Source organism: Ranitomeya variabilis, chromosome 4 (assembly GCF_051348905.1).
Source record: "Ranitomeya variabilis isolate aRanVar5 chromosome 4, aRanVar5.hap1, whole genome shotgun sequence".
NCBI classification, from domain to species: domain Eukaryota; kingdom Metazoa; phylum Chordata; class Amphibia; order Anura; family Dendrobatidae; genus Ranitomeya; species Ranitomeya variabilis.
In genome coordinates, this window is record NC_135235.1 from 665,977,958 (window position 1) to 666,003,930 (window position 25,973).

At 46.1% G+C, this 25,973-nt stretch overlaps 1 protein-coding gene across 1 annotated transcript in view; it reads left to right on the top strand.

Annotated features, from left to right (window-relative positions):
- Positions 1-25,973, top strand: part of LOC143766239 (uncharacterized) — a 35,285-nt gene that overhangs the window by 3,984 nt on the left and 5,328 nt on the right. The window contains exons 2-6 of the mRNA XM_077253756.1: positions 18,084-18,233; positions 18,358-18,537; positions 18,621-18,744; positions 18,824-18,921; positions 19,122-19,212. Of these exons, the coding sequence (XP_077109871.1) occupies positions 18,084-18,233; positions 18,358-18,537; positions 18,621-18,744; positions 18,824-18,921; positions 19,122-19,212 (643 nt within the window). The remainder of the gene's footprint in view (positions 1-18,083; positions 18,234-18,357; positions 18,538-18,620; positions 18,745-18,823; positions 18,922-19,121; positions 19,213-25,973) is intronic.

Here is a 25,973-nt window from a genome sequence, read left to right on the forward strand (position 1 = left end):
ATTGATCCTTACCCTTCCATACATATACCCCTGACCTCATCTTATTAACCATGCCTCCTAACGAAGCCGAGGGCGGTGAAACGCGTGTCGAGGCTCCTGCGTGTCTCACTGGCACCCCAGCACACGGCAGTTACCATGTCTCAAGGTAAATTATTATTATTATTTATTTATATAGCACCATTAATTCCATGGTGCTGTACATGAGAAAGGGGTTACATACAGGGTTATAAATATCGTTTACAGTAAACAAGTTCACAGTGACAGACTGGTACAGAGGGGAGAGGACCCTGTCCTTGCGGACTTACATTCTATGGGATAGTGGGGAAGAGACAGAAGGTCGGAGGTGCAGCAGCTCTGGCGGTGGTGAGGCGGCTGCTCTGGCGATGGCGAGGCGGCAGAATGGTTATTGCAGGCTGTAGGCTTTCTTGAAGAGATGGGTTTTCAGGTTCCGTCTGAAGGATCTGAGGGTGGTGGATAGTCGGACGTGTTGAGGCATGGAATTCCAGAGGATGGGGGATATTCGGGAGAAATCTTGGAGGCGGTTGTGTGAGGACAGAATAAGTGTGGTGGAGAGTAGGAGGTCTTGGGAGGATCGGAGATTACGTGAGGGAAGGTAGTGGGAGATTAGTTCAGAGATATAGGGGTATAGATCAGGTAGGGGGGATACGTGAGATGGGGGAAAGATGATGAGTTCGGTTTTGTCTTCATTGAGTTTTAGGAAGCGAGAGGTGAAGGAGGATATGGCTGACAGAAACTCCGGGATTCTGGACAGAAGAGAGGCGACATCTGAGCCAGAGAGGTAGATCTGAGTGTCGTCCGCATACAGGTGGTACTGGAAGCCATGGGACTTTATGAGTTGCCCTAGGCCAAGGGTATAGATGGAAAAAAGTAGGGGCCCTAGGACAGAGCCTTGAGGGACTCCAACAGAGAGAGGGCGGGATGAGGAGGTAGTGTGGGAGTAGGAAACGCTAAATGTGCGGTCAGAAAGGTATGAGGCAATCCAGGACAGGGCAAGATCTTTGATGCCAAGGGAAGAAAGAATCTGTAGCAGTAGGCAGTGATCGACTGTGTCAAAAGCAGAGGACAGGTCAAGAAGGAGGAGGATGGAGAACTGTCTGTTAGCTTTGGCTGTAAGTCATTAGTAATTTTTGTCAGGGCAGTTTCGGTGGAGTGGTTGGGGCGGAAGCCAGATTGGAGGTTGTCAAGGAGAGAGTTAGATGAGAGGTTGGAGGAAATTTGAGCATGGACATGCTGCTCAAGGAGTTTTGAAGCAAACGGGAGCAGTGATATGGGGCGGTAGCTTTGCATAGCAGTTGGGTCAAGGTTAGTTGTTTTGAGGATGGGTGTGATGTTAGCATGTTAGAAGACAGAGGGGAAGGTACCAGAAGATAGCGATAGGTTGAAGAGATGTGTTAGGGCTGAAATGAGCATGTTAGTGAGGTTGGGGAGCAAGTGGGAGGGGATGGGGTCAAGTGCACAGGTGGTGAGGTGTGATTTGGAGAAGAGGTGAGTAAGCTCTCCTTCAGTGATGTTGGAGAGGGAGGTTATTAGGGAAGGGCAGAGGTCTGGTATATGGAGTGGTTGGGGACGTGGAACAGTTAGGGTTTGCCTTGTTTGGTCGATCTTGTTTTTGAAGTAGGTGGCAAAGTCGTCGGAGGAGATGAGGGGAGTTGGGGGTGGCAGTGGTGGGCGGAGGAGGGAGTTAAATGTGCTGAACAGTTGTTTTGGGTTGTAGGATAGTGAAGATACAAGGTTAGTGAAATAGGTCTGTTTAGCAGAGGTGAGGGCTAATTTGAAGTCAAATGTAGCTTGTTTGAAAGCAGTGAAGTCGTCTGGCAGGCGTGTTTTCTTCCAACGTCGCTCTGCAACCCTGGATGCTTGTCTAAGTTTTTTTGTGAGGTTGTTATGCCAAGGTTGCCTATTGGTTCGTCGCACTTTGCCATGCATGAGAGGGGCGACTGAGTCTATGGCTGATGTGAGAGTGGAGTTATAGAACGCGGTGGCGCTGTCCGTGTTGTGGAGTGAAGATATGGAGGACAGGGGTAGGGAAGAGTCTGAGAGTCTGTGAATGTCTAGATGTGCGAGGTTTCTGCGTGGATGTGGTAATGGCTGGACATAGGGGGCAGGTGAGGAGGACAAGGATGAGAAGGTGAGTAGATGGTGGTCAGATAGGGGGAAGGGAGAGGTTGCAAGATCAGATAAGGAACAGAGGCGGGTGAAGATAAGGTCTAGTGTATGTCCGTCTGTGTGGGTGGCTGTGGAGGACCACTGGGTGAGTCCAAAGGATGAAGTAAGGGCCAGTAGCTTGGAGGCTGCTGGCTGGCGGGTGTCAGTAGGGATATTAAAGTCACCCATGATGATGGTGGGGATGTCAGCGGAGAGAAAGTGAAGGCGCCAGGTGGAGAATTGGTCGATGAAGGCAGTGGCTGAGCCCGGTGGTCGGTATATGACAGCCATTTGGAGATTGGAGGGAGCATAGATACGGACAGATTGAACCTCAAAAGAAGGGAGGATAAGGGAGGGTGGGGGTTGGATAGGGTTGAAAAAACAGTTTTTAGAAAGAAGGATACCCGCTCCTCCACCATGTCTGTTGCCAGAGCGAGGAGTGTGGGTAAATTGGAGGCCACCGTAACTCAGTGCTGCAGGCGAGGCCATGTCATCGGGTGTCAGCCAGGTCTCAGTGAGGGCCAGGAAGGAAAGGTTGCGGGAAGTAAAGAGATCATGGATCACGTGGAGCTTGTTGCATATAGAGCGGGCATTCCAAAGTGCCCCAGGGAGAGGAAGCAGGGGGGTGGGGGTCAGTGTTCAGGTGTTCTCCAACCGACCTGGAAGGACTGAGTTAGCAGTCCACGAGGTGGACACCGGGAATCATGCCCCACTATGGTGAACACCCTATCGAATCTCTGACCAGGTGCAGTGGGTTATTCGACAGGAGATCGATGAGATGTTACAGCTGGGGGTGATTTGACAGTCAAAGAGCACGTGGGCCTCACCCGTAGTTCTCGTGCCAAAGAAGGACCGGACCACCCGGTTCTGCGTGGACTACAGGGGGCTCAACGCCATTACAGCCTCTGATGCGCACCCAATGCCGCGCATCGAGGAGCTGCTTGAGAAGTTAGCTGGCGCAAAATACCTGACAATAATGGATCTGAGTCGAGGATACTGGCAGATTCCCCTGAGCCCTGAGGCGCAGGAGAAGTCCACCTTTATCACACCCTTTGGACTGTACGAGTCCACGGTCATGCCCTTCGGCATGAAAAATGCCCCTGCCACTTTCCAGCGGATGGTCAATCTCCTGCTTCAGGGACTGGAGAAGTACGCAGTGGCGTACTTGGATGACATTGCCATCTTCAGTCCCTCCTGGGAGGAACACCTGCAGCATCTCGAGGAGGTGCTCAGGCGAATTCACCAGGCAGGACTGACTATCAAGCCAGGAAAGTGCCAGATGGGCATGAGGGAGGTCCACTTCCTGGGTTACCAGGTAGGCGGAGGCACCCTAAAGCCAGAGCCTGAGAAAGTTGGTGCGATCGTGAACTGGCCCACTTCCGGGACCAAGAAACAGGTGATGTCCTTCCTGTGCACTGCAGGGTACTATAGGCGCTTCGTACCGCACTATAGTAGCCTGGCAAAACCTTTGATGGACCTCACCAGGAAGAAGCTACCCCACATCGTCAACTGGACAGATGGCTGTGAGGGGGCCTTCCAGGCATTGAAAACCGCACTGTGCAACGCCGCTGTGTTGAAAGCAGTCGACAGCAGTCGACCGTTCTTGGTACAGACTGACGCCAGCGAGTTTGGCCTCGGTGCTGTGCTCAGCCAGGTTGACTCGGAGAACCACGAGCACCCCGTGTTGTACCTGAGCCAGAAACTTTTGCCGAGGGAAGTGGCCTACTCCACCATTGAGAAGGAGTGCCTGGCCATAGTCTGGGCCCTGCAGCGCTTGCAGCCCTACTTGTACGGTCGCACCTTCACTGTGATGACCGACCACAACCCTCTACGCTGGCTAAACGCCATGTGTGGAACCAACGGCAGGTTGCTACGCTGGAGCCTTGCCCTTCAGCAGTTTGACTTCACCATTGCACACAAAACGGGCAGGGAGCATGGAAATGCAGATGAACTGTCCCGCCAGGGTGAACCTACTGAGGTGCGCATGGAGGCATACCGTGGGGTTCTGCCGCCCTAGCGCAGACCAAAAGGGGGAGGTGTCACGATATTGTATGAAATATACTATTTAAGTTAGTCTCTCTTGCCTGTTAGTGCCATGCGGTGGGCTAAAACCCCTCCCTTCACTCTGTTTTGTTTGCTGAAGTGTGTGTGAAGCTATCCTTCTCAATGCTCTGCCCTGCCCCCCAATCCCAGGAAGGTTTATTACGCTTGCATAGGCACAAATCTCCCTTTTAAACCATGAGGTCCTTTGTCCTATTATTGTAAGATATTGGGCCCACGATGAAGGCTAGCAAAAGGAAAAATACATATTCCTAAAGTCCATCGGCGCATCTATCTATCACTGTAAGCATGAGCTTCTAACTCCATCAGGTAAAAAGTAGGGATTTCTCTGTAATTATGCATCACAAATAGAACATATTTGATCTCATTAGAATGCCAACGTTAATACAAGATGAATGCTGGGTGTGTTATGATTCTAACATGTTCTGTAGCAGAGATACAGGCATTAGACAAACTTGTGTTACATTTACTAAGACTGAAGAGGTAGGAGGGTCTGGGTAAACCAACCCCTTTTTGTGATGTCATCAGGCTGAGCTATAAGTCTGCCAGGCACCTCAGCCTGGAGTCTGTCTGCTGGAGTCTGTGTGAGCCTGATCTTACTCCAGACCTGATGAATTGGGACATTTGGGAACTCCGCCAACTAGCCTGGTTGCCTGCAATGCTCTGAACACATGTAAGTGTTGATTTCTCATGTAATCCTTGTTTTTTTAATAGGTACCTTGTACATATTTGCAATTGTCTCATTTTGTAACATCCTTGTAATATTTTTATATAAACACTGCCTAAACTTTATGGAGTATAATATTTAATACTAGTTCGTTCTTCCTGTTCTAAAACGTACCCTAAGTCTTCTGAAGGGAATTACGCTACTGTTTTGGGTTAGCTTCGGACCCATTTAATCGAAGCTGGTGGCAGCAATACCGTGCACTGTGCCTTTGGGAGTCGGTGTAGCGACGGCGACATTGATAATTATTGTTCCTGCCTGAGCGAGAGTAGTTATATCGCCTCGTGGCAGCGTGCCCAATAGCCAGTACATAGCAGGCAGCCTTTCTGGCGACTAATTACCCTAGGTGCAGTACCTAATCTGACCTGAGAGTAAGGGGGGCGCCAGAGAGCTGCAAGTCTCAAGTGGAACTGTAAGCAGGATATACATAAATCCCTGCAGTTCGTGGTATATTGAAGAGCAGTGGGATACCTAAAATAAGCCCCTGCTGTAAACTAAGAGGTCAATAGCCTTGTGTGTGTTTTTCCATCACATTGTAGCAGTGGAGGGATAACTCAGATAAGCCCCCTGCACATGTGATAGCCGTCTGTTGGCCTAAAGTCACCCCGATCCGTGACGTAGGGGTGACGGTCACGGTGTGAATCGTGACATGTTGGTGGCAGAGGTGAGGAATCCTGACAAATTGGTAACTTCATACGTATGTGAACTCTATTTCAACTCCGTGATGGAGAGCAATTGGGAACTATAGGTGCAGACTACATTCACTCTGCACACAGGCTATTAGGCACAGTCCTCATATTAGCCTCTAACCTGCCCCAATGACTTGATTAATATGGTGCACTAGATCTACCTACTATTTATTACTGCCCTGTGTTATAGTGCCAATCCAGGCACGGTTATTTTTCTATCTGGTATCATATTTACCAACTTTTCATGTTACCGATGATTTTTTTAGCTGCTTCTTACATATGACTGCCTTTGTGTTTTTTTGTCTGTTAAAATATGTGCAATAAAATGTATACTTTCTTTATTAACAAACCCCTTTTTAACTCTTTATTGGGATCTCTAGGTTACATGTTTACTTAAGGCATGGTCCATTGATAAAGTAGAATATGCTTATATTAGAGACCAAAGTAAGGAGTCTTTTGTTTTTTGGCGGAATCAATAGAAACATGACTTTAGAAGCAGAAAAAAACTAGTAGTATATTAATGATCCCTGATTACTCTAGTGCTACCACTGCTTTGGTACCCCACCAGTTTTTGTATTCCCTGGTCAGTCCAGACAAACAAGTCATCCTTACAGCCAATCAGTAGCTGAAGCAGTGACCGACATAGCCAGTGATTAAAAGCATGGAGGAGATGTTTTATTCAGCAACTCAACTTATGTTCCAGTCCATGTGAGACAAAGAGAATACAGTGGGTACGGAAAGTATTCAGACCCTTTAACATTTTTCACTCTTCGTTTCATTGCAGCCATTTGGTAAATTAAAAAAAGTTAATTTTATCTCATTAATGTACACTCTGCACCCTATCTTCACAGAAAAGAAAACAGAAATGTAGAAATTTTGGGAAATTTATTAGAAAAGAAAAACTGAAATATCACATGGTCATAAGTATTCAGACCCTTTGCTCAGTATTGAGTAGAAGCACCCTTTTGAGCTAGTACAGCCATGAGTCTTCTTGGGAATGATATAACAAGTTTTTCACACCTGGATTTGGGGATCCTCTGTCGTTATTCCTTGCAGATTCTCTCCATTTCCATCTGGTTGGATGGTGAACGTTTGTGGACAGCCATTTTCAGATCTCTCCAGAGATGCCCAATTGGGTTTAGGTCAGGGCTCTGGCTGGGCCAGTCAAGAATGGTCACAGAATTGTTCTGAAGCCACTCCTTTGTTATTTTAGCTGTGTGCTTAAGGTAATTGTCTTGTTGGAAGGTGCACCTTCAGCCAAGTCTGAGGTCCAGAGCACTCTGGAAAAGGTTTCCATCCAGGATAATAATAATATAATAATAATAATTTTATTTATATAGCGCCAACATATTCCGCAGCGCTTTACAACTTAGAGAGGGGACTTGTACAGACAATAGACATTACAGCATAACAGAAATCACAGTTCAAAACAGATACCAGGAGGAATGAGGGCCCTGCTCGCAAGCTTACAAACTATGAGGAAAAGGGGAGACACGAGAGGTGGATGGTAACAATTGCTTTAGTTATTTGGACCAGCCATAGTGTAAGGCTCGGGTGTTCATGTAAAGCTGCACGAACCAGTTAACTGCCTAAGTATGTAGCAGTACAGACACAGAGGCTATTGACTGCATAAAGTGTATGAGAACATGATGCGAGGAACCTGATTATGTTTTTTCTTTTTTCTTTTTATTTATTTTTTTATTTTTTTATTAGGCCACACAGGGATAGTTAGGTTAATGCGTTGAGGTGGTAGGCCAGTCTGAACAAATGCGTTTTTAGGGCAGGCTTAAAACTGTGGGGATTAATGATTAATCGTATTAACCTAGGTAGTGCATTCCAAAGAATCGGCGCAGCACGTGTAAAGTCTTGGAGACGGGAATGGGAGGTTCTGATTATTGCGGATGCTAACCTGAGGTCATTAGCGGAGCGGAGGGCACGGGTAGGGTGGTAGACTGAGACCAGAGAGGAGATGTAGGGTGGTGCTGAGCCATGGAGTGCTTTGTGGATGAGGGTAGTAGTTTTGTACTGGATTCTGGAGTGGATGGGTAGCCAGTGTAATGACTGGCACAAGGTAGAGGCATCGGTGTAACGGTTGGTGAGGAATATGATCCTGGCAGCAGCATTCAGGACAGATTGGAGCGGGGAGAGTTTGGTAAGAGGGAGGCCGATTAGTAGAGAGTTACAATAGTCCAGACGAGAATGAATAAGTGAGACAGTAAGAGTTTTTGCAGAGTCGAAAGTAAGAAAAGGGCGAATTCTAGAAATATTTTTGAGATGCAGATAAGAAGAGCGAGCCAGTGATCGGATGTGGGGGGTGAATGAAAGCTCGGAATCAAGGATGACCCCAAGGCAGCGGGCATGTTGCTTGGGAGTAATGGTGGAACCGCACACGGAGATGGCAATGTCAGGCAAAGGTAGGTTAGTAGAGGGAGAGAACACGAGGAGTTCAGTTTTTGACAGGTTCAGTTTCAGATAGAGGGAGGACATGATGTTAGAGACAGCGGTAAGACAATCACTGGTGTTTTCTAAGAAGGTCGGAGTGAAAGCAGGAGAAGAGGTGTATAATTGGGTGTCGTCAGCATAGAGATGGTACTGGAAACCAAATCTACTGATTGTTTGTCCAATAGGGGCAGTATACAAAGAGAAGAGGAGGGGGCCTAGGACTGATCCTTGAGGAACCCCAACAGTAAGGGGAAGGGGAGAGGAGGAGGAACCAGCAAAACATACAGTGAAGGATCGGTCATAGAGATAGGAGGAGAACCAAGAGAGAACGGTGTCCTTGATGCCGATGGAGCGGAGCATAGTGAGGAGGAGCTGATGATCCACAGTGTCGAATGCTGCGGAAAGATCCAAGAGAATTAGCATGGAGTAGTGACCATTAGATTTGGCTGTTAGTAGGTCATTAGAGACTTTAGTGAGGGCAGTTTCAGTAGAGTGTAAAGAGCGGAAGCCAGATTGAAGAGGGTCGAGAAGAGAGTTATCTGAGAGATAGCGGGTAAGACGGGAGTGGACCAGGTGTTCCAGGAGTTTAGAGATGAAGGGAAGATTAGAGACAGGTCTATAATTAGCGGCACAGTTTTGGTCGAGGGAGGGTTTTTTAAGTAATGGATGTATGATGGCATGCTTAAATGAGGAGGGAAAAATACCGGAAGTGAGGGAAAGGATGAATATTTTTGTTATGTGAGAGGTGACAGCCGGGGAAAGGGACTGGAGGAGATGTGACGGAATGGGGTCACTGGTGCAAGTGGTCGGGCGAGAAGATGCAAGGAGCCTGCTTACTTCTTCTTCTGTAACTGGTTCAAAGTCAGAGAGTGAACTAGATGCAGTGGGGGAGGGAGGACAGTGCCTGGTATGAAGAGATTGGGAGATGATTTCCTGTCGAATGTGGTCAATTTTTTCTTTGAAGTAATTGGCCAGATCATCAGCGTGGAGATCTGTGGTTGGGGCCTGCTCTCTTGGGTTGAGTAGGGACTGGAAAGTGTCGAAGAGACGTTTAGGGTTATTGGACAGTGAGGTGATGAGGGTGTTGAAATAGGTTTGTTTGGAGAGGTGAAGGGCAGAGTTGTATGTTTTTAGCATGAACTTATAATGGATGAAATCTTCGGGTAGATTAGATTTTCTCCACAGACGTTCGGCGCACCTGGAGCACCGCTGCAGGAAACGTGTTTGCAGCGTGTGCCATGGTTGTCACCGTCTGTGTCGAGTTGCTCTATGTATAGGAGGAGCAGCTTCATTCAGGGCACTTTGCAGGGTTTCTGTTGTGAACTCTGTTTTCAGGCTCCCTCTTGTGGTCACTGGTGGTATGGTGTGACTTTTGCTTTGGGCTCCCCCTGGTGGCTTTGTTTGTTATCCTGCTGGTCTCTGGCTATCAGCTGGTTCGTTATCCTCTGGGAGGTTTCTATTTAGCTCTGTTTTACTTCCACTTGTTGCCGGCTGTCGATGTAATCAGTGCTACTCAGATTCCTTCTGACTACCTTGCTCCCAGTCCATCCAGGACAAGCTAAGTTTTGTTTGCTCATTTTTTGATCAGAAGTGTTTATCATGTTGTCTTGTCCAGCTTGCTAAAATGTGATTCCCTCGCTTGCTGGATGCTCTAGTGGACTGAGTTTCTCCCCACACACCATTAGTTGGTGCGTGGGTTCTTGAAATCTCAGGATGGATATTTTGTAAGGGTTTTTTATTGATCGCATAGACCCCTGCTCTATTTTCTGCTTTCTAGTACTAGTGGGCCTCTTTTGCTGAATCTGATTTCATCCCTACGTATGTGCCTTCTTCTTACTTCACCGTTAATATTTGTTGGGGGCTTCTATATCTTTGTGAATTATTTCTCTGGAGGCAAGCGAGGTCTTTCTTTCTCTTTAGGGGTAGCTAGTTCCTCAGGCTGGCTCGAGACATCCAGGAATTTTTTAGGCACGTTCACCGGCTACCTCTAGTTGTGTTGGATAGGTTCAGATTTGCGATCAGTCCAGTTACCATCTCCCTAGAGCTTGTCCTTAGTTTATTCACTTGCTGGTCTATTCGTGATCCTCAGCCACTAAGGATCATAACAGGTTTCATTGTAATGCTTCAGGATATCTCTGTACTTGGCCGCATTCATGTTTCCTTCAATGGCAACCAGTCGTCCTGTCCCTGCAGCTGAAAAACACCCCCATAGCATGATGCTGCCACCACCATGTTTCACTGTTGGAATTGTATTAGGCAGGTGATGAGCAGTGCATGGTTTTCTCCACACATACTGCTTAGAATTATCGCCAAAAAGGTCTATCTTCATCTCATCAGACCAGAGAATCTTATTTCTCATCGTCTGGGAGTCCTTCATGTGTTTTTAAGAAAATTCTATGCAGGCTTTCATAAGTCTTGCACTGAGGAGAGGCTTCCGTCGGGCCACTTTGCCATAAAGGCCCGACTGGTGGAGGGCTGCAGTGATAGTTGACTTTGTGGAACTTTCTCCCATTTCCCTACAGCATCTGTGTAGCTCTGCCACAGTGAGCTTGGGGTTCCTCTTTACCTCTCTCACCAAGGCTGTTCTCCCACTATTGCTCAATTTGGCTGGACAGCCAGGTCTAGGAAGACTTCTGGTGGTCCCAAACTTCTTCCATTTAAGGATTATGGAGGCCACTGTGCTCTTAGGAACCTTGAGTACTGCAGAAACACCAAGATTACTTACTGGTAGCCGGTTTTTATGGAACCCATGACGGCACACCTGAGAGAGGGGATCCGCCCAGTCAGGACAAGAAACCCTACTGAAAATAAAAGGGTGGTACCTCTGTCGCTTCAGTTGGTTTTCAGAGCATGAGAGGCCCCCCTGGTTAGTGCACATGGCAAATCCATCACCACATCATATGAACTAAAAACACCCAAACTATAGTGCACACCAAAGGGGTGATAAAGGGGGGGAATATACAGATGCAGTCATGGGTTCCGGAAAAAACAGCTAGCGGTAAGTAACCTTGGTGTTTTCCCTTCCCCCATGACGGCACACCTGAGAGACTTTTGTAGAATAAAACCTTAGGGAGGGACCACCACTTGCAGTACCCTTCTACCAAGGGTTAGGTCAGCAGAGGAGGAAAGGTCTAGCCGGTAGTGTTTGAAAAAAGTTGAGGGTGAGGACCAGGTAGCGGCCTTGCAAATTTGATCAATCGATACCTCAGCCTTTTCTGCCCAGGAGGTAGCCACGGCTCTGGTGGAGTGAGCCTTGATGCCTTCAGGAACCAGAGTGCCACTCGCAGAGCAGGAAAAACTAATGGCCTCCCTGATCCATCTAGCAATGGTACTTTTAGCTACCCCGCACCCTTTTTTACTACCCTGGAAGGCTACAAATAGGGTTTGGTCTTTCCTCCACTCACTAGTCATGGACATGTATTGTAACATAGATCTTCTTACATCTAACATATGGAACTTTTGGTCCCCAGGATTTCTAGGATTATTACAAAACTATGGTAACATAATCTCCTGACTGCTATGGAATTTTAGGACCACCTTGAGGAGATACGCCGGGTCTGGTATTAGAATTATCCTGTCATCAAGAACCTGAGTATAAGGAGGGCATATCGACAGGGCCTGTAAATCACCTACCCTACGGGCCGATGTTAAGGCTACCAGTAGAACTGTTTTCAGGGTGAGTAATTTAGGTGACAACTCCCGCAAAGGCTGAAAAGGGTCTTTGGTTAAGGCTTCTAAGACTAAATTTAGATCCCAAGGAGGGATTTTTGGGATAACAACCGGTCTAGACCTGCCACAGGATTTTATGAATCGTGAAACTCACCTATTTGATGCTAGGTTGCAGTTGCATGGGCCCCCAAGGCTGAAACTTGAACCTTAAGGGTGCTAGTCGCTAACCCAAGTTGCAACCCTGCTTGCAGAAACTCTAGGATGGGTCCCACTGGAGCTACATCCCCCAACGGTTCACCTGGGAAGTCAAGAAACCTTTTCCATATCCTACCGTAGATTCTAGATGTTATAGGCTTTCTGCTTTTCAGTACGGTGGAGACTAACCCTGGTGAGAATCCCTGGTGACTCAGTAACGCCCTCTCAAATTCCAGGCTGCCAGATGGAAGCTCTTCACCTGAGAGTGGGTCACTGGTCCTTGGGTTAACAGGTCCGGAACTTCTGGCAGAATCCATGGGTCTGTTAATGACATCTGCCTTAGAAGGGAGAACCATGGCCTTCTTGGCCAGAATGGAGCTATGAGTGTTATTTTTGCTCAGTCTTCTCTGATTTTCCGGACTACTGTTGGAATCATCACTATCGGGGGGAATGCGTAGGCCAGAGAGATCCTCCATGGTATTAGCAGGGCATCTACTGCAGAAGGATGTTCTCTTGGGTTTAGGGAGCAGAATTTTTTGACTTTTTTGTTGTGTGAGGTGGCAAATAATTCTATTTCTGGTGTACCCCAGGCTTGTATTATTTGTTGGAACACCTGGGTGTTTAAGGACCATTCCCCCTGTCTCAGACCTCTGCGACTCAGGAAGTCTTCCTGTGTGTTTTCTACACCCCTTATGTGTAGTGCTGTGAGGGACGACAGGTGTTGTTCTGCCAACTGGAAAAGTAGATTTTATACCTCCATGAGGCCCCGGAACCTCTTCCCCTCTTCGTGATTGATATAAGCTACCACTGCTCGATTGTCCATCATGATTCGAGTATGGCGGCCCTGGAGCAAGGGGAGAAAATGTTTCAAGGCCTTTCCCACTGCCCATAGTTCTTTTTCGTTTGAACCCTGATTCCTTTCTTGCAAGGACCAGGTTCCTTGTACTGAATGAGACCTCAGATGAGCCCCCCAACTTATACCGCTTGCGTCAGTCGTGATGATTTCTTCGACCAGTTTCTGCCACTGGACCCCCATTGTGAGATGCTCCTTCACAGTCCACCAAATTAGGGAATCTCTTACGCCCTGAAAAAGACATAGATTTCCTTCCAAATGCCCTCTTAACAGTTTCTGAGCTGACAAAACTTCCCACTGCAATTGTCTCAGGTGAAATTGCGCCCATCCTATAGCCGGAATGCATGACGTTAATGAGCCTAGTAGGGACATTGCTTTTCTTAGGGTCATCGCTGGCTTATGCATTGCTGTACTGGTCAAGTTCATTATTTTGGCCACTTTGTTCTCCGGAAAGGAGGCAGAGCTGACGCTTGGAGTCCAGTATTAATCCTAGGAAGAACTGCACTTTTACTGGTACTAATCTTGATTTGGGGGTATTTATTATCCATCCCAACTCTATTAGAGTTGATGTTACAACTGTTACTTGATGGGAGCAATGGGTCTCTGTCCTCCCTACCACAAGGAAGTCGTCCAGGTATGGGACACTCACCACATCCCAGGATCGGAGGTATGACATTACCTCTACCATCACCTTGGTGAAGACCCTGGGAGCTGTAGACAGGCCGAATGGAAGGGCTGCATATTGGTAATGTTTTACTTGGTTTTGTATGTAGAGCGCTACTCTCAAGTATTTCCGATATTCCTGATGTATTGGGATACGATAATATGCATCTTTTAAGCTGTGTGGGAACAGAAGTTTTGTGGTCGTGTTGATAGACTCCATCTTGAAGGAGTAGTTCTCTACTGATTGATTGAGCTTTCTTAGATTGACTGTGGTTCTCCAGGAGCCATCTGGTTTTTGTATCAAATAGAGGGGGTAGTAAAACCCCCTTCCTACCTCCCGAGCCGGGACTTCTTGCAAGACATTTTTGTGAACAAGTCCGAAAACGTCTGTCTCCAGAGCAGTCCTGCTAGGACTTCCTCCGGGGAGTTATCACAAAATTCTGCCTGGGTGGACGGATGAACTTTATCTTTACACCGTCCTTGATAATATTTAAAACCCAGGTGCTGGGGGAGATGTTTATCCAGGCCAGAAAGAAGAGGGAGAGCCTTCCTCCAACCTTTGATGTAATGTCATTGGGGGGATTTTTTTGCTGATGTAGAGGGACCTTTGAACATATAGCCCGATCCCCTTTTATCTTTAAAGTCCCAATTTCTCCTATCTCCTGGGGGACGACCTCTGTTAAATCTTCTCCTCTGAAAGAAAGTTTTTTTGGGATCTCTAGAGAAACTTGGAAAGGGTTTCTTTTTATCTCCTGCATGTTCCAAGATCTCTTCTAGCTTTTTGCTAAAGAGGAATTGACCGTCGCATGGGATGGAGCACAGTTTATGTTTAGATGGCAAATCCCCCGGACAACCTTTAAGCCATAGGGCTCTCCTTGCCGCATAGGACAAGCCCGCTGCTCTAGCTGTTAATCTTGCAGAATCCACAGAGGAATCTGCCAAAAAAGCCGCTGCTCTTGCACTAAAGATATGTTCGCAAGGATATCATTTCTAGGAACTTTATCCCTTAGCTGATCTTCTATCTGCTGTAGCCAGACCATGAGAGCACGGGCCGCACATGTCCCAGCTATTGCTGGTTTCAGGCCCCCAGCCGAAGCTTCCCAGATGTGTCTCAAAAAACTATCTGCTTTTTTGTCAAGCGGGTCTTTTAGGACACCTGAATCTTCTAATGGAAGAGACAATTTTTTCAAAGATTTGGCCACCGCACTGTCAATTTTAGGGATTTTTTCCCCAGGATTCGGAGTCTTTTTTCTCAAAAAGATATCTCCTGTTTGATGAAGAAGGCAAGGTACCCATTTTCTCAAGTTTTCTCCATTCATTTTTCGATCAATGCTTTGATTTTTTGCATTGAACGGAAACGTACGTTTCCTTTTTTCTTCTAACCCGCCAAACATGACATCCTCATGTGATCTAGGTGTCTTCTCCTCTTTAAGACCCATTGCAGACCTGACTGATTTAACTAGTTTTTCTACATCCTCAGTTGGAAAACATCGACCCCCTGTATCACTGTCTGAGGATGAATCTGAGGACTGGATAGAGGCGGAGGAGGTAGAGGGAGACCGGGATGATTTATGACTCTCCTGTCTCTGAGAGGCATCCGAATCCATAGACACCTTGCGGCTTTTCCTCCCTGTTTTTTTAAGGGACAGTTTTAGGGAGTCTTTTATCTCTGCCTGAATTATGGCTTTAAGGCTAGTGGCGAAATTAGGGGTCTCTTCCTGTATAGTTTTATTAATGCAGTCAGCGCAGAGGTCCTTCTGCCACTGAACTGCAAGCGGAACTTTACAAAGGGCACATTCTTGGTTCTTTGTTTTGCCGCTAGATTTCCTCGACCCCTAGTGATCAAACAGAAAAAATGGACCCTGTTACCATAAGGGTGACATTGACATAGATCACTCACTACCGCTGCCAGTCAAGGGTACCGGTTTCGGAGGCTGGACAGATGCACGTGCAGCGTCCCTTGTGGATGCTGAAGAGTCTTGCCGGACAGGACAACTGCTGCTCCTACCACTTGAGCGGCTGCTCCTGGTATGCTGGTAGCTCGGCAAGGCATCTGGCGAGAGCTCCTGATGCGGCTGCTGCTGCTGTGACGGGTGCTGCTGCTTCTGTTGCCCCACTTCCATGATGAAGCTTTTGGGCATGAGCGCATCTTCTGTGGTCATCCCCACTTTTATGGGGGATACCCTGAACTCCCCACCTCCTCCGGTGCCCAATGGTGGCCCCCCCTTTCTCTGCCACGCCGCCAAAGTCTTTTTCCACCGGCCGGCGTTTTCTTCATGGGCGCCGCCAACTTGGATCCGGCGCCCGCCCCCGACGCCACGCAGGCACGCCCATTCCCAGCGTGCCTTGCGCGTGACGTCAGACGGGCGACCCGGAAGCGGCCCCCGCACCTGGAAGCCGGCAGAGAGAGAAGGGTGGTGTGGCAGCCACGGAAGGAGCCCGGACATCCAACTGTGCTGCACAGACGCCCGCTTGGACGCAAAGCCCTGGAGGACCCGCGGACGGTGCTTCCAGTTCCCGAGGACCGACTCACAGGCGCTGCCTGTTCTTCCACGCCAGGACGGGTAGTGAGTAAGTGGAAACTTCTCCGCCATGTTCAGCACAAGGGTCCCTGTCAGGACAGGAAACCCAACTGAAGCGACAGAGAGCTACCGCCCTTTTATTTTCAGTAGGGTTTCCTGTCCTGACTGGGCGGATCCCCTCTCAGGTGTACCGTTATGGGGGAAGGGAAAATTCTTTTGTAACCTTGGCCAGAACTGTGCTTTGCCACAATTCTGCCTCTGAGCTCCTTGGCCAGTTCCTTTGACCTTATGATTCTCATTTGCAGTGTGAGTTCTGAGGTCTTGTATAGACAAGGCTTGATTTGGAAAGGTACACACCTATCGGTTTAATTAAACACACCTGGACTCCAATGAAGGAATAGAACCATCTCAAGGAGGATCACAAGGAAATGAAGAGTATGTGACTTAAATATGAGTGTCTGTGCAAAGGGTCTGAATTCTTTTCTTTTTTAATAAATATACAAAAATGTCTACATTTCTGTTTTTTTCAGTGAAGATGGGGTGCACATTAATGAGAAAAAAATGAACTTTTTTGAATTTACCAAATGGCTGCAATGAAACGTGAAAAATTTACAGCGGTCTGAATACTTTCCGTACTCACTGTATATATATGTTTCAACATAATATATTATTATGTGAAACTAGTTGACCCGTGCGAAATTTTCGCACATTGGTTGTCGGGGGCGCAGGCAATTTCAGGAAAATTAAGCTTGTCAAATGTAAATGTATTTAATGAGATGATGAACACAGAGAGGTATGTGTCTCACTGACATATATATATATATAAATATATATATATATATATATATATATATAGACTGTATATATGTTTTCATGAATATTTGAGCCCATGGATCCAGTATATGTCTATTTTGCAAGCCGGCGAGAAAATCTCACCATACGGATGTCATACGGATGCTTACATGCGAGAAAATTGCATCCTCGCACTGCACACGGATGACATGGATCACTGTTCAGGGAACATTTCTGCGATTCTCGTACGTGTAAAATGGACCGATTTTTTTGTACGATGTGTGTGAATCCAGCCTAAAGGAGATCCTCCAACATAATGGTATTTTAATTACTGATCAGAAGGGGTCTGATTGTCAGGACCTTGTGAAAGAACAGGGGCAGCAGCATTTTTTTCCCCTCCATAGCAGCAATGCCATCTATCTGCAATGTAGGGAAGTGCAACACAGCCCTATGCATGTGAACGGAGCAGCTCCCTGTACAGCAGTGCCACTTTGACAGTAAAAATGATGGAGAATTTACCCCATAACTGAGCGTATTTACACCATTGTATAATAATTGGAAATATCCCTTTTAAAAAAAAGTAATATCTGCAGATTATTTTACCTTTTTTTCCCTACGATTGGATTTTTTTTTTTCAATTTTTGCAAGGATATTTCCACCAATCTCTCCCATCGGGAAACAATGTACAGTCTGAGTTATGTCAATGCTGCAGTTTTTACTTGGAACCAGAGGTGACTCCAGGTCACCGATAAGCTGCAACCTTAGATGGCAGATAGACTTTTTAATGACTGTCCAGTAATACGGAAAATCTGATGGTTCAGAACCTGTCCGATCCCTTTTAGGCTGCATTCATTTATATTTTCAGTTTTAAAGCTGAAGTCTTAAACAGGTAAAGTTTTACTTTTATTCTACTTCCACATATATAGCAAATATTTTATGTACCTGCCTGAAATTGGCTGGGCAAGGAGTTCGGCAAGCTGGAAAGCCCCCAAGGCAAATGTTAGGATTTGTTTCAGCTTTGTGGTTGTATGCTTTGGGGTAGTGTGGTGCCACCTGCAGGTCATTTTTCCTTACTACAGGTTTATGAAAATTAATGTTTAAAGTGTATTGTGTGAGCATATCGTGCATGTGTGGTTTGTTTGGCTATTTTCTTGCTGAAGGGGGCAAGTTTACCTTTCAAATGGTGTATAATTTGTGTGTGGGGGTGCAGTATGAACGGAGATACAAAATAATCACCGAAAAAGAGTGTTTTGAAATAATATAGAAGGATTCTTTGTGTTACATCGGATCATCTTCTTCCCATACAGGTTTCTACAATATCGAATCCCTTCAGTGGAGATGTTCTATATAGTATAATTTTCCTGATTGACCCATCAGGGATGGATAGGAACAGGGATAAGATGGCAGAGAGACTATTACACCTCACCCTGGAGATCCTCTTCTGGCTTACTGGAGAGGTGAGAGACTCTGACGTCACATTTTATAATTTTTATCTATGAGCATGACAGATAGACAGAACTGGAGAGGTGAGGACTCTGAAAATGTTAATATTTTAATATTAATGTGTCTCCCCATAACCAGGATTACACAGTAGTGAAGAAGACCTCTAGAGAACGCTGTCAGGACCCTGTGTTTGTGGGATGGGGAAGAACCCTGAGCCCATTCACTGGGACTCCATCTCACCCCTTGATACATGACGACATCAATGACCAGAAGATCCTAGAACTCGCCTACAAGATGATTGAGCTGCTGTCTGGAGAGGTGACACTGCTGGGAATGCTGGGACATTATACAGTAACGCTATGAAGGTATTGGGGGGATGACGGTATCATTGTATGTGTCAGGTTCCTATAAGGTGTCAGGATGTCGCCATCTATTTCTCCATGGAGGAGTGGGAATATTTAGAAATACACAAAGATCTGTACAAGGACATCATAATGGAGGTTCCCCAGTTCCTCTCATCACCAGGTAACAGACATGACTAAATACACACAACCTATAATTATCTTTATGTAAAGAATGAATTCACTAATTATGTGTCCTCCAGTTCTATCCAGTAAGAGGACAACACCAGAGAGATGCCCCCGTCCTCTTCTTCCACAGGACTGTAAACAAGAAGATCCCAATGTTCCTCAAGATCATCAGGTAGATGGAGCGAAGGTTTCATGAGATCTCCACAGTGATGTGTAGATGGCTGTTAATGTCTTGTGTTCAGTCTTTTTTTTTATCAACCAATATTTTATGTTTTATACTTGTGTAATGAGAATGGTGGAGATGGCAGGATTAGAACTGATCATTGAAGTGACTTTTCCATCTGTCTGTGACTTTTACAATATTGGTTTCAGGATAAAGATCTGACCCTTATTAATACTACAGAGACATATGTGTGGGGTGATGAGCGATGTAAAGAGGAGGTTCCTACAGATAACTGCCCAGGTGAGTATCATCTATTAAATAGAGAGTCACAGATTCTTTTCAGTCATTGGCGAATATGATACTTGGACAGCAGTTGAAGTTCTTGGAATTAGCTCTAGGAATCAAAGGAACAAGAACTGCATAAAACAGTTCTCTGGAGCTGGAGACTGGAACTAGAGTAAAGGCTAGACACTATACTCAAGCGATGGGTAAGAGTTCCATGTGGCTATAAGTGGACCCAAACAGGAAACAAGTTGACCTTCACAAATTCAACATCGGTCATCTTAGTAAGGGCAATGTTTCCCTAATCTCCCCCGAACCACGTGTTACGTTGCCTGACTCCTTTTCTGGGGATAAAAAATTATTCAGGGTGTTCAAAAAGGGGTGTAAATTGTTTTTCTCCATGCGTCAGCACGCCTCTGGGAATGAAAGCCACAGTTTGGGAATTATTATTTCTTTATTACGGGGGGCTCCATGGGCTTGGGCTTTTTCTCTCTCTCCCTCCGCTCCAGAACCTATGTCTGTGGATCTTTTTTTGAGGCTCTTGGACATATTTATGATGAACCTGATAGAGTGCATCTGGCTGAGGATATAGTGATGAGTGTGACACAGGGGAAGTACTCAGCAGAGTGGTTTTGTTCTGAGTTCAGACGTTGGGTGGCTGAGATATACTGGAATGATGCCTTAAGAGGGCTGTTCCGCAGAGGCCTGTCCAACCATTTGCAGGATGCTTTGGCCTTGCATCCTTCCACGGATACCCTGGAGGAAGCCATGACCCAGGCTGTCCATATGGACCGTAGGCTCCATGCCAGAGGGGTGATGCAGCAGGAAACCCCTTTATACTCCACCTCAGGGGACACCGTGTCGCCTGCAGAACCCATGGAGGTGGGAGCCTTCTCAGTCAAAGAGAGAGAGAAGTCATCTCAGAGATAATCAGCTGTGCTTTTGCTGCGGAGCCTCGGGACACCGGAAAAAAGACTGTCCTTGTCCCTCCTCATTTAAGATGTCAGGAAATGTCTAAATCTGGGTAACGATCGAGGAGGTTTCCCAGGCACAATTTTCCTCATTTGCTAAAATCCTTCTCCAGGTGGAGTTGGAGATTGTTGGTGGTCCCGTTTTGACTACTGCTTTTGTTGACTGTGGATCCACCATCAATTTAATTGACTCTCGTGTTGTGACTCTTTATAAGATAGGGACAGTTAGGCTATTGACTCCTCTCCTCTCACCTAAGAGGGAATCTGTTTTGTGTCTGCGGTTTTTTCACTAAGAGTGGGTTGTGCTCATGTGGAAAACATAAGCTGTTTTGTCTTGAATAATTTGCCTGCGGGTCTGGTTCTAGGTATGCCTTGGCTTCAATGAGATAACCCTGTTATTTTTTTTTTAACTCTTTTTATTGAAATATTCCACAGGATAAAAGTTACAAGCATATAATAGCATAGTATAATGTCAGAATGATTCAAACATTTGCCTTTATCCATTCAATACAATAAAATGAACATCACACTCTCAACAATAGAGTGAACAAATACAGAAAAACAGACAAGTTGGAACATAGTGTATTAGAACAAGTTCCGTCATGAAGCATTGCACTCTCACCTAAATTAGCTAGTTTCTTATCAAAATTTAGAACATGTCCATATGTTTAAAGGAACACACATCAGGGCTCGTAATGTGAAATTGACGAAGTCATGGCATTAGGGGATAAATGTGTTAAGGGTGAGTCACACCATCTCTCCCAAATCCTGTGAAACTTCTGGGGACATCCTCTATTTCTATATAGTATATTCTCATATGGTATTATATTGTTAACTAATTTTTTTCCACTGGTTGATCGTGGGAGGCATAACCCCTTTATTGATTGGGTATCTGGGGAAATTGTCCAATGGGGGTCCAATTGTACCAGTCTGTGTTGCAATTCTGGGCCAATGTCCACCGCTTTAAAATCTGTATCTGTGTCGTCTGTCGGTCTGCAGGGTATTCCAGAGTACCTAAAAGACTTTGAAGACGTGTTCTCTGAAAGCAAGGCTGAGGCGCTGCCACCTCATAGACCTTTTGATTGTATCATTGACTTAGTTCCTGGGGCTAAACTTCCCAAGGCTCGTTTGTTTAATCTGTCTGGGCCCGAGCACCAAGCCATAAAGGAGTATATAGCGGAGAGTCTCCGCAAAGGGCATATTCGCCCTTCTGTCTCACCTGTAGCCGCTGTTTTTTTTTTTCATTAAGAAAAAAGATGGTGGTTTGCGGCCATGCCTCGACTTTCGGGAACTCAAAAACATTACCGTGGGAAACATGTATCCACTCCCCCCTCATTCTGGATCTGTGTAACCAACTCTCGGGGACCAAATGGTTTTCCAAGCTTGATTTATGGCGGGGCCTATAACCTGATAAGGGTCCGTGAAGGGGTGAGTGGAAAACAGGGGAAGGACTGTTTGAGAACCTGGTCATGCCCTTCGGTCTGACTAATGCTCCTGCTGTCTTTCAAAATTTTATTAATGTCATTATTTCTGATCTGATTGGGTGTTTTGTGGTCATTTATCTTGATGACATTTTAGTGTACTCACCTGATAGTCAATCCCACTTGCACCATCTGCGAAGTGTTCTTCTTAGACTTAGAGAAAACCATTTGTATGCTAAGTTGGAGAAGTGTTCATTCTTTGTACAGGAATTGTCTTTTTTGGGTTTTGATTGTTTCTTGTGAGGGATTTCGCATGGATTCGAAAAAAGTCCAGGCTATTACTGATTGAGTTCAACCTCATGATTTAAAGGGTTTGCAACGCTTTCTGGGCTTTGCAAACTACTACCGAAAGTTTATTAAGGGTTTTTCGCAAGTAGTTAAGCCCCTGACTGAGCTCACACTCAATGGGACTGATGTGAAAAATTGGTCAACTTCTGCAAAAAATTATTTTCTGACTTTAAAAAAGTGTTTTATTTCTTCGCCAGTGTTGGTCAAGCCAGATCCGTCTAGACCTTTTATCGTGGAGGTCGACGCTTCTGAGGTGGGAGTGGGGGCAGTGTTGTCTCAGGGTCCCGCTACTCTGACCAACCTCAAACCTTGCGCTTTCTTTTCCAGAAAGTTCTTTTCTGCCGAGAGAAATTACCATGTGGGTAATAGGGAACTTCTGGCAGGCAAGTTGGCCTTTAAAGAATGGAGGCATTTTTTGGAGGGGGCTGTTCATCCGGTCACCGTGATCTTATATCGAGTCTGCCAAAAGACTGACCCACGACAGGCCCGCCGGTCGCTTTTTTTTCCGATTTCAATTCTCCATCACCTACCGTCCAGGGTCTAAGAATGTTGAGGCAGATGCATTGTCCCGAAGCTTTGATCCGGTGTCTCCTCCGGAACCCCCATCCTCCATTCTCCAGCCTGGGTGGTGGTGGCTGAAACCTCGTCTGATTTGGAGAGAGAAATTTTTGAGGCCCAGGCTCTGGCTCCAAATAATAAACCTGTGGGGAAATTGTTTGTACCGGAACAATTCCGTCTTAGACTCCTGCGGGAGTTTCATGAGTCTGTATTCAGTGCTCCTCCTGAGATTTCGGCCACCCAGGAGCCAGTTGCTAGGGTTTTCTGGTGGCCCTCTTTGGTCACGGATGTTAAAAGGTTTGTGTCTGCATTTGGGGTTTGTGCCCGTTCTAAAAATTCTCATTGCCGGCTGGCCGTGGAATTGGTTCCTTTACCAATTCCGGATAGACCATGGACACATTTGTCCAGAGATTTTATCATTAATCTCCCTCCATCCAGGGGTAACTCCGTTGTGTGAGTGGTGGTGGATAGATTTTCCAAACAGGCTCATTTTGTACCGCTGCCCACTTTACCATCTGCTGAAACCTTAGCCAGGTTGTTTGTGCTGCATGTGGTCTGTCTGCATGGTGTGCCTACTAATGTGGTGTCTGACAGAGGTATGCAGTTTGTGGCCATGTTTTGAATGGCTTTTTGTAGGAAGTTGAGAATCACTCTGTCTTTTTCCTCTGCCTATCATCCAGAATTTAATGGACAAACCGAACGCACTAACCAGTCCTTGGAGCAAATTCTGAGATGATTGGCATCTTCCAGACAGGATGACTGGTGTGATGCGTTACTCGTTGCAGAGTTTGCTTTTAACAGTCATATGAGTCAGTCTACGGGAATGTCTCCCTTCCTGGTCAACTATGGGTTTAACCCGCATTTTGGGGAGTTTTCTCACATGGACTCAGGTTGTTGGGGGTGGAGGGTACTGTGCAACGGTTAAAAACCCTGTGGATGGAGGTTCAGCGAAACATCACCAAGGCCCAGGGAAGGTATACATTTTTTGCGGACAAGAGGAAGAGGTCAGATCCTGTATTCCGAGTGAGCGAGAAGGTGTGGTTATCCACCAGCAATATTAAGCTAAAGGTCCCCTCGGCCAAACTGGGTCCTAAGTTCATTGGCCCATATAAAATTGTTGAGGTTGTCAACCCGGTGGCCTAGAGGTCACAGCTTCCCGCCTCCTTCAAAATATCCAATGTTTTTCACAGGTCCCTTTTGAAACCATTGGGAGCGGTCGAGGAGGACTCCTTGTCTGTCACTCCTCTTGTGTTGGTGGAAGGCCATCTGGAGTATGAGGTGGGGCGCATCGTTGATTCTCGGTTGGCGCGCTGGAATCTGAAGGATTTGGTGCACTGGAAGGGGTATGGTCCGGAGGATCGGTCATGGGTCTCGGTTTAGTGCATGCCAATCAATTGGTTCGGGCTTTTCATGCCAGGCTTCCTGAGGAGCCTGGGGGTCCAGTGGCCCCCCCGTTAAGAGTGGGCACTGTCATGGTTGTGGACAGAGTTCCTTCCCTGTTCTTTTGGGGTTAATTTGTATAGCCTCCTTTTGGTTTGGGGAGGGCTATATTTACCCTCCTTAACATGGGAATCCTTGTCAGTGATACATCTCTCTTGCCTGTGTGTCTGACCTCGTGGTGTGCTTGCATACTATTTAGTCCAATTGCTTTCTTGTGTATGACTCTGCCTGTTTTCTCGTTCTGTGCTTTGCCTTGTGACTCTGTGCTTATTGTCTGTTTCTGGCTCTGACCTTCGGCTTGGTACTCTAACTTCCCTGCTGTCTGCCCCGTTTGTACTGCACCGCTATCTTTGGCTCCCCGACCTTTTTGCTACATCTCGACCACACTTACGTCTCACCCTTCTGGCACTTCATCTACCTCCCGACTTGACCTTGGCACGTTCAGACTAGTCTCCAGCTTCGCCGGTCACCGCTGCTACTCGGCATCTGGCCCCGTCTCTGTCCACTCCCCCGGAGGTCACGTGCTTCAGGTCCTGAGCTCTGGCAGGTTCACCGCAGCGCTCCTTACTCTCTTTCTGTCCTTCTGTAAAACGTGCACAGACTGCTGCAGTAAGTCTGCAGCAGGGCTCTTGACAACCACTAGTTACTCACTTTTTACTGATGAAGACAAGTTGAGTTTGATCATTTCAGTAGATGTGTTATTGTCTATAGTCACAGTTTCTGACTACATTGATTAGTGGCCCAAATACTCTGATTTTACCACTGACCGCAACCAGTTTTGTGTTCCTAACCAGGCAGCATATTTTAAATCTGATCTTTCACTTTTTTAGGAGTGGGGAACCTTTTTTTCTGCTAAGAGCAATGTGGATATTTATACCATTCTTCGGGGCGGTACAAACTTATCAACTTGAAACTTATCCTAATATATTTGGTCAAGCATTTAATTCCCGTACTTCCTTCCTAATGTGATAGCTGGAACTGCTTTTCTTTGGGCAGCTCTAATGTTAGTGGATTTTCTATTGCTAGTCGCAACTGCTTTTTGAGATCTGCGTCAGTCTGGAGCGCAGGCAATTCTTTGCAATAAGTTTTGTAAAGGATTTGTAGACGTCGTTCCAAACAGATGTATATTACACTGTGCATGTCCCCTCACAGTGGGATATTCATCACTGCTCACGTTACATTTTATAAAACTCAGGCATTGGGAGATCTGCAGTATATATCACATAGGACACACAGAGACTGCCATATACATCACATAGGATACACTGAGATTACCGTATACATCACATAGTAGACACTAAGACTGCGGTATAAATCACATAGGAGACACCGAGACTGCTGTATACTGTATATACATCACATAAGAGACACGTGGACTGGTGTATGCATGACATAGGAAACACAGGGTTTGGAGTATATACACTACCGTTCAAAAGTTTAGGGTCACTTAGAAATGTCCTTATTTTTGAAAGAAAAGCACATTTTTTTCCAATGAAGCTAACATTAAATGGTTCAGAAATACACTCTATACATTGTTAATGTGGTAAATGACTATTCTAGCTGCAAACGTCTGGTTTGTAATGCAATATCTTCATAGGTGTATAGAGGTCCATTTCCAACAACCATCACTTCAGTGTTCTTATGGTACTTTGTATTTGCTAACTGTGTAAGAAGGCTAATGGATGGTTAGAATACCCTTAAAACCCTTGTGCAAGTATGTTAGCACAGCTGAAAACAGTTTGGCTGATTAGAGAACCTATAAACCTGACCTTCCTTTGATCTAGTTGAGAATCTGGAGCATTACATTTGTTGGTTCCATTAAACTCTCAAAATGGCCAGAAAAAAAGAACGTTCATGTGAAACTCGACAGTCTATTCTTGTTCTTAGAAATGAAGGCTATTCAATGCGAGAATTTGCCAAGAAACTGAAGAAGATTTCCTACAACTGTGTGTACTACTCCCTTCAGAGGAGAGCACAAACAGGCTCTATCCAGAGTAGAAAGAGAAGTGGGAGGCCCCGCTGCACAACTGAGCAACAAGAC